The sequence below is a fragment of the Thamnophis sirtalis genome, unplaced genomic scaffold (assembly GCF_051295495.1).
Source record: "Thamnophis sirtalis isolate CommonGarterSnake01/CBP01778 unplaced genomic scaffold, rThaSir2_p1.2 scaffold_3, whole genome shotgun sequence".
Taxonomy (NCBI): domain Eukaryota; kingdom Metazoa; phylum Chordata; class Lepidosauria; order Squamata; family Natricidae; genus Thamnophis; species Thamnophis sirtalis.
Window position 1 is genome coordinate 60,226,136 of NW_028261383.1, and position 8,881 is coordinate 60,235,016.

Consider the following 8,881-nt stretch of genomic DNA (forward strand, 5'->3'; position numbering starts at 1 on the left):
GTTGCTATAGATGTGCAAAACTCACCAATCCAGAATCATTCCATTCCCCATCTGGATTATGTTATCTTCCTCCATTGCCCAACCATCCATGCCATTCTGGGGATATTTGGGCAATTTTTGATAGTAAAGTCTAATTCCTCTGAATTAGAAGTGATTTGACATTTCTAACTGAAAACCAGGCTTATTTCATTCAGGATTCCCTGAACTATTTCTGAGGATTTCTGGAACAGTTTGGTTAAAAAGGGAACCAAACACCTCCAGAACATTCTGTTCCTGAAGTAGTAAATTTCACATATTTGTGGAAATGGCACTGCTCCACTTCAAAACTGTAACATTTATTCCTACAATTTTCTGTTCTTTAATTACTCGCCGATCTTAAGATGACTTTTAACATCACTGCTAAATTTGCAGACAATGTAGCAAAACATAATTGAAATTGCAAATAAATGCTAACTAACACCATATAATTATTTAGAATCTCAAAAACTTGAGAATTTAGCAAGATATTGTAGAAAATATCTTCAATTTATATTTCTGCAAGGTACTTCTCAATACCTGATCATTTAAATTGATTTTAAAAAACAAACAGGCAAATAGTCAATTAGTACAGATGACATTAAATTGGTGTATTGTTCGTCGGAGCCAAGGTTGATCCGCCACCCAGAAGAACCCATTTCTTTTCCCCTTAAGCGCGTCGGTCTTTCCCTGGCATGGAGACCGGGCAGAACAGCGTCTGGGTTGTGCCACCCGGCACTCTTCATGCACCTGCCGCTTTAGTAAGCACTCCTGAGCATGGGCGATGCCGGTGGAGGTGGATGGATTTAGGCAACCCTGTGAAAGGGTTGTTCGACTCCCAAAGGGGTCGCGATCCACAGATTGAGAACCGCTGATCTAGAGTCTCTCTTTTCTGTTAGGTAAGCGCAAAGCATACTTTTTTGGAGAAAAATGTTCTGCTTCTCCTCTAAACCATGCTAGGTTGATTATTCCAAGGTGCCTTTAGGTTTTTTAAAAACTGAACCATCTGAACCAGATTGCAGTGTTCTAAATGAAATAAGCCACTTTAGGGTGACCCTATGCCTTGAACACTGCAAATTGCATATATTTATTACTTTCCAGAAAATTGCTGACAATCTGAATGCCAGGACCGGCTTGCTGCAAGGAAATAATTTGCACATCTGTACTTAACACAATCAGAAATTTAATCTTTTGTCATCATTATTCTACTTAGTTTTTCAAATTCCACTTCCTTGGAAATAGAATCTGTTCAAAGCATTCATAATTTTCCTCCACTATCTACAATGAAAGGAGACACAAGTGGCTTATTCAGTTTCTCTATATTCTCATCTTCTTGCTTTTTTTCTGGTTTTTCTGGATCACTACGTGACATTTTAGCTAATTAAATTTACATATTTTGTATTCTTTATAACAACAGGTTCCCTATTTTTTCATTTCATATTTATTTTGTGCAACTTTAATTATTCTTCATTTGGAGACGACTTCCATTTTCTAATGTCAGTTTTATTTTCAAATGTTTCTTTATTAACTATACTGCAATTTCACTAACAATACTTCTTTCCATAATTTTATTAACAATAGATACAAACACATACAAATATTTTGTTCATATGAATATTGAATGGACTGCCTAACTTCTTAAGGTTATACTCTGGACAAAGTGTTACCTTTCTTAACCCAAAGTGTTACTAAGTTTGTTTTTTGTGGCTATTTTCCATTTAAATATAAATCAAATTTGATGGCATTTTATGTTTTTTTTTCCCCAGATGTTTTTAAACTATGAATTTCAACTGACAGGGAGAGTAGCATTTACCCAAACAGACAAAAATATTGATGCGTATGCGCTACATTGAATTGTAACAAGCATGAAGACTATTCATGGATACACGTATACAAAATAAGTGAATTGGTTTATTTAAAAATGTACACAGGGAACACAGGTATTAACTAAACAAGAAAATCCACTGATTTGATGACACTGAATTGCTCCAAGAGGAAGAAAAGAAATCAAATTTGCCAAATAAACATAAACTTTTGGAATACATAATCAGGATTGGGAATTCTCCTGTAAAATATTGGATAGTCCTAATACTTAGAGAGAGTGAGAGTTAATATCTTGGAAGTCCAATAACCCACAGTGACCTGCAGTGTCAGCCAACCCGCAGTGGAGGAGCAACCAATACAACTCCATCTCCTCTGACAAACAGCATTGGAATATTCCTCTTGGTAGACTGTGGAAAGAAAAAGCAACAAGGCTTAGACTACATTCAAGAATACCAAACAACCATTACCATATTCTCCTCTTCTCCTCTCTTTCCTTCCATTCCATTCCTATTAAACAGAACTAGTTCTATTTAAGATGGTCTGGTGCAGTGGTTCTCAACCTTCCCAATGCCGCGACCCTTTAATACAGTTCCTCAAGTTGTGGTGACCCCCAACCATAAAATAATTTTCGTTGCTACTTTGTAGCTGTAATTTTGCTACTGTTATGAATGAGTAATGTAAATATCTGATATGCAGGATGCATTTTCATTATTACAAATTGAACATAATTAAAGCATAGTGATTAATCTGCCAATCTTGGTTTGGGAGATCAGCCAGGCTGGGATTTTCCAGGATAAAACGACCTCCCTGTCTGCCTCCAGCAGCAGTTCGTGGTTTACATGAGTTTTACTTTATTAAGTTTACTTTTTTTATATTCCGTTCTCCCCACCCACCCAGTTCTTTTTCTTTCTTTCTTTTTCTTTCTTTCCTTCCATTCCTCCCTCCCTCCCTTTCTTTTCATTCCTCCCTTTTCTTCTTTCTTACTTTCTTTCCATTCCTCCATCCATTTTCTTCTTTCTTTCTCTTTCTTTCCTTCCATTCCTCCCTCCCTTTTCTTTATCTCTCTCTCTCTCTCTCCCTCTCTCTCTCTCTCTCTCTCTCTCTCTCATCATTACAACCAGGTGTGGGAGCACATAACGGTTAATTTGTGCGAGCAATCTATTTAACAGAAGTTGCCCTTTAAATGAGATTTTAAACAGAGGCTTAAGCTACATCAACCTGTGATTCCATCCCAAGTGGAATTCCTCAGGACGGAAGGAATGGGTGGGCAGGGCCTGTCCTCCCCTCCAGCATCTCCTGCCAACCCTTCCTGGGAGCCAACAGCCTCGGAGCTCAATTTAGCCCGGACAGGACAGGCAGCGGGGGCGGCAAAGTCAGTGTCCAGGCCCAAGGCGGCTCGAATCCCTGGATGCACCTGCCTGGGCGAGAGCCCATCCCGGCGGCTTGAATCCCTGGATGCACCTGCCTGGGCGAGAGCCATCCCGCCGGCTGAAGCAGGTGACCTGACTGCCTCGCCGGTCTCCTGCTCTCCGGGCCCCTTCAAGCCCTGTGCAGGCGGCTGGGCTGAAGCGGCACCACCGACCGCGCTCGCTTCGGACTTCAGTCGGAGCCAAGGCGGATCCGCCACCCAGAAGAACCCGGCTCTCTCCCCCTTAAGCGCCTCAGCCTTTCCCTGGCATGCAGACCAGGCGGGGCGGTGTCTGGGTTGTGCCCAGAGCCGGCTGTTTTGCCACCCGCTCTTCATACACCTGCCGCTTTAGGAAGTGCTCCTGAGCATGGGCGATGCTGATGGAGGTGGATGGTCTTAGGCAACCCCTGTGAAAGGGTTGTTCGACTCCTAAAGAGGTCGTGACCCATAGGTTTAGAACCGCTGGTCTAGTGGTTAAGGCACCAAGCAAGTAGCCTCAGTTCTAGTCCACCTTGGCCATGAAAGCTGAATGGGTGACTTTAGTTAAGTCACTCTCTATCAGCCCAACTCACCTCACAGAGTTGTTGTGGGGAAAATAGAAGGAAGGAATATTGTGTGTGTTTGTCACCTTATTTATTGGGGAAAAAATAAATGCAAGATATAACTAAATACAATTCATAATCTTGGAAACAAGATTCAATTAAAAAATTTTGCACAATGAATACCATGGTAGATATATTTAATTTTTCATTCAACATTGTTTTGAATTGAAATGTATTATACAATGATCTGATTAGTAAAGTGTAAGATAGTGCTTAAATTTATGCACCTTGCCCTTCTAATATTTAAACATTATTATCAGAGATATTAAAAATTCTCACCTTATAAATCTCTTCGTAAGTTTCTTCATCAATTTCTATTGTGGTCACAGTCTCTTCAACATCACCCAAAATCATATTTAAATGCTGGTCATATGCCTTTGAAATTGAAACAAGTTCATAAATATTGTTCTGGTGGCATCATTTATGTGGCACAAATAGAAAAATAATAAAATTCCAGCTTTAACATGTAGTAATTTGTTTTAATTTTCTAGTCTGCTGAACCTAACTCTTTTATCATGCAAATTGATTTCTACAGTTACATTCCATGCATAATTGTTGGAAGTATTATTATAATCAGACTGGATGATTCTTATATATATTGATGGCAATAGTGTAAAATCCAACAATCTTGAAAATTGTTTATTATAGAATGAAACCAATATTAAATGCTGATTTTTCTTTCCTGTCAGCTGTTTTTCTGTTCAATATATTTTATCAAAACTTTGATTTCTAAATCTATTGTAAGATAGCTCTTACATGATAATAGTTGTCAGGACTCTGTCCCTTTAGTGGAAATTATACATAATTCCCTTTAAAAGATGGCAAATTAAGTTATGGGAGTGTGCATCCAAGTCAAACTTAATTTCATATTTAAAAACAAGTTTGGCACAGAATTTTAATTTCAAGTTGGAAACCTTGTTTGGTTTATAATTCTGCATATGGACCTGTATTACATCCAAAATTTGGGTAGCTCTTAGCATAAGGATTTAATATAATAGCTTCTGTTTGAATTGTTAAATAAGCACTTGAATTCTTATTTTTGACAGATACTTTTACTAATATGTTGTTTTGACTCATGACTAATTATATTTAGCACTTTAGTTAATTATGGGATATAGATTTAATCTTAATGGTTTTCAGATCTTAAAAACAAGAGTCTTTAATATGCAGTTCTGATCTAATAATATCTCAAAATTGTAATGTTCATATTGTTGCAGTCTTTTCTATTTTTTGTTTTTCTTATTTTTATACTAGATTTCTCCTCAATATATTAAATATATATTGAAATAAATGTTCTGTGCATATAACACACATAGCCAAACTTTAATGAAAAGTTCACAAGCAGGAAACTAAGTGAACAGCATCCTTTTGTTCAGCCACTGGACAGTTCTGAACAATATTCACTGACCAGTTGCTAATACTATACCAATGAATAGAAAACCTAATGCTATAATTTATATACAATATATAATTTTATATATAATTTTATGCATTCACAAAGATGGATCTTGCTCAGGAGAGGCAGTCTAACTTAACAACCGAGATGAGTCCATACAGAAATATACTTTATGAATGTGATAAAGCTCATTCATTCTTTAATGCATGCATCAAATATAGACAAACCCATTTCAAACACCACTATGTGCCAAAAACATGGATATAAAAAGTTATGCATAATGATGGAGATAGAGGATAATCGCTAACACTTTGCAAAAGGTTTCTCTTGCTATACTGTCTAGATAAAACTGAATATACTTTCAACTCTTTTTCCACTGAAATAATACTGAGGGCCAGCATTTGAACTCCCTAAGTTTTCCTCTATGTCAGATATAATGCTGCTATAACAAAAAAACTTTAAACTTTGAACATCAACTACAACTAGATAAAGTAGTCCAGTTTTTAAAAGAAAAAATATTTTAACTACTGATGCAATTGCCTGAGAAAAGGGTAAAATACCACCCTACTCAATGAAAAACTACATGCTTGTTTTTGATATAGTATGACACATGGACACAGATCATTAATAAGCCATACATTGAATCTCTATTTGTTTTGCGAACTAATTGCAATTGTAGTGCAAGGCTGTGACTTTAAAAATGAAGATTCAAGATCTATGCATGTTTATAACTTGTTGGTACTCATATCAAAAGCTCTAACAAATCCAGAGATAGAACAGAAATAAAGATTTAGAAAGGAAAATAGAAATCAGGAATAGGCTAAACAAACCATAATTACTTTGACTCAGACACAGAGGCATTTCACCCCTTTATAACCACTTGCAAATGGGCCCTGGTTATAGCTATGTTTGGAGTGTGATTCTCAAAAGCCTCTTGCAGTCCTTGAGCTAAAAAATGTACAACTCTACTTTAAAATTTCAGTCCCTCTCCCCACTTCTATGTAATTTTACTTACATGTAACCTGCCTCGAAGTTCTCGGTCATTCCTCATTTTTACATAAATTCGTTCATCAAGACTAAGCCTGATGAGATCCAAAGGCTCTTCTACAGTGTTGGTAGTTTGTTGCTATAAAATATAAAAATTTAGAGATATACTTTAGCAAAGACACTTGAGACAATTTGTTCCAGTAGTTAAGGCTAAAAATGTGAAGATAATGAGAATTTTCACTTTAGGCATCAAAGCCAGCTGTGTGACTTTCAGCTGGTCATTCTCTCTCAGCCCAATCCACCTCATAAGGTTATTGTTGTGAGGAAAATAGGAGGATGGAGTATTAGATTTGTTTGTTACCTTGAATTGTTTATAAAAATCATAAAAGCAGGTTGTATATAAATAAATAGTAAATGTTGGCTACTGATACTCATTTCTTTCCAAAAAATCCTAATCTGAGGACAACTAATGTTTACTGAAATCAAATGGGAAGCAATTAAGTTATAGTTTGTAATATAATGTAGTGAAGTTTCATCAGCTGTCAGAGGGACAAGAATTCACTTGTGATGACTGGATCAATAGGAAAATGTAAGATTAGAGAAAACGTATACTGCTTCCCTCAACTTAATCCACATTAGTAATTGTTCAATATATTCATATTTGCTTTTGAAAAATCTTAGAAAAGACCACCTCTTTTTTAAACAAAAGACTGGATGTAAATTTCACTAGAAAAGACTTAGTCTATCTTGTCAAAGATTATAATAATGTCTATGTTTTGCTGGCAGTTTGAGTCAATGTCCTTCAAATAAAAGTATTACATATAATTGAATTTTTCTTTGACCATAATACTTATCAATCCCAAACAAAAAGAATATAGTGTCATATACTATTTTTCTGCTTTATATTTCAAGTTTATAATCTTATTTTCCAATATTGAAAAAGATCACTAATTTCAAGAGATAAAATAATTAAAAAGTTTCATATCAAGAAATGCTCATACAATTGAGATTTTATAGCCTAAGCTTTCCTACTTATAAACAGCATATCAATATGAACTTGCTACCCCTTCAACAAGTATAAGTTGAATAATTTTACACACAAAAGGCATTCAACAACTACACAAATATGTACACCCAGTTCATAGCAACACATTAGTGGTACACCTGCTTTGAAAAAAGATGCCTGTTAGGTTTAATCCAGGGGTTGCTCAAGATTTAAGGATCAATATAGCAATGGAATGATTAAAGGCAGTATTTCCTTAAACTTTCCCCCCTCAGGATCTCTTGCCACTTTTAAAAATTAGGGTTTGTATGGATTATATTTATCAATATTCACATCAAAAATTAAAACCGACACTTGGATAAGCAGCAAAACGTTTCAAACAAAAAAGAAAATTAGTCCAGTTGTCCTGACTCAGCTTCTAGTCTGGATGGCTGAGAATCCTTCATCAGCTTCTCACTATAGTCTGGTAAGTTTTTTAATATTTCATTATTTTTCTAAACAGAAAATTATTTCGATTTCGCGGACCCTCTGGGACGCCCAATTTTGAGAAAACACCGATTTAAGGCATTTGATCAGAAACCATGAAACAGCATTTCATCCACTGCAAAACCTTAATGTTGTCTTATGTTTGTATCAATTAAGGCTTTGAAAAAGGAAAGCAAAAGCAGATTATATAGTAGGAGTTGTGTCGGTATTTGAGATGAGCGGCCGTATAATCGATTAAATCAGAGGTCTTCAAACTTGGCAACTGTAAGACTTGTGGACTTCAACTCCCAAAATTCTCCAGCCAGCAGAGCCTGCTGGAGAATTCTGGGAGTTGAAGTCCACAAGTCTTACAGTTGCCAAGTTTGGGGACTCCTGAATTAAACAAACCTCAAGAGGCAGGTCGCTGAATGAAACACGAACGCGCACCAGGAACCGTTTACTGGGACTTTGCGAAATTCAAAGCGAGACTGGAAACTGGAGCTCTACTTAACCCCCACCCCCCCAGCTTTCCTACACTTTCCGCCTCAACGGGGTCAAATCCCTAGAAGATTCAGCGGCCGCCCAGCCGCCAAACCGGCCGTTTCACCCACCTGATCCACCTCGTCCGCCATTTTTTCAAAGGGAGACCGCTTTCTTCTCGCGAGATTTTAAATCACGCCCTGATACGGCGCTTCCGAACGTCTATAGCGGAGTATACATAAAGCTACGAAAATAGATGCTCGCGTAAACGTCCAGCTTCCGGGTTAGTTCATCGAAATCGCCGCTCTTTTTCTCTTTCCAGTACTGCATTTTTTTGTAAAAAAAACCAAAACTGCTCGGGTTGGACTGGACCGTATTTATATATCCCCCCCCCCCAACCTGAGCGATTTTAAGATGTCTGAGTTTCAATTCCTGGTCCATTTCAACGTTGCCCAGGTTGAGAAACGCTGGATTAGATTATCCCAAATGTGCTTTTTGTCTTTTTTGTCTTGTCTTTTTATGTACACTGAAAGCATATGCACCAAAAACAAATTCCTTGTATGTCCAATCACACTAGGCCAATAAAGAATTCTATTCTATTCTATTCTTTTTTAAGAGGCAACTGGACAAGCACCTTTGAGATAATACTAACCACGACCTGGATGACTGAGAATCTCCACAGACGCTGGGTTAGATGAACA

General features: G+C 37.0%; 1 protein-coding gene across 1 annotated transcript; it reads right to left on the bottom strand.

The window, feature by feature from the left end:
* Positions 1-1,571: 1,571 nt before the first annotated feature.
* LSM3 (LSM3 homolog, U6 small nuclear RNA and mRNA degradation associated) lies at positions 1,572-8,459 on the bottom strand. Its single transcript, XM_014067077.2, has 4 exons — positions 8,312-8,459; positions 6,261-6,371; positions 4,129-4,224; positions 1,572-2,246 (listed from the first exon to the last, which is right to left on the bottom strand). The coding sequence occupies exons 1-4, from the start codon at positions 8,330-8,332 to the stop codon at positions 2,166-2,168; spliced, it is 309 nt and encodes a 102-aa protein (XP_013922552.1). The 5' UTR covers positions 8,333-8,459; the 3' UTR covers positions 1,572-2,165.
* Between the last annotated feature and the right edge of the window lie 422 nt (positions 8,460-8,881).

Excerpts from the sequence above, each read along its gene's own strand:
- LSM3 (XM_014067077.2), bottom strand. The coding sequence starts at position 8,332 with ATGGCGGACGAGGTGGATCAG. Across the intron at positions 6,372-8,311 it reads TGGCGGACGAGGTGGATCAG|CAACAAACTACCAACACTGT; the intron begins GTGGGTGAAACG and ends TATATTTTATAG. Across the intron at positions 4,225-6,260 it reads AACTTCGAGGCAGGTTACAT|GCATATGACCAGCATTTAAA; the intron begins GTAAGTAAAATT and ends TCAATTTCAAAG.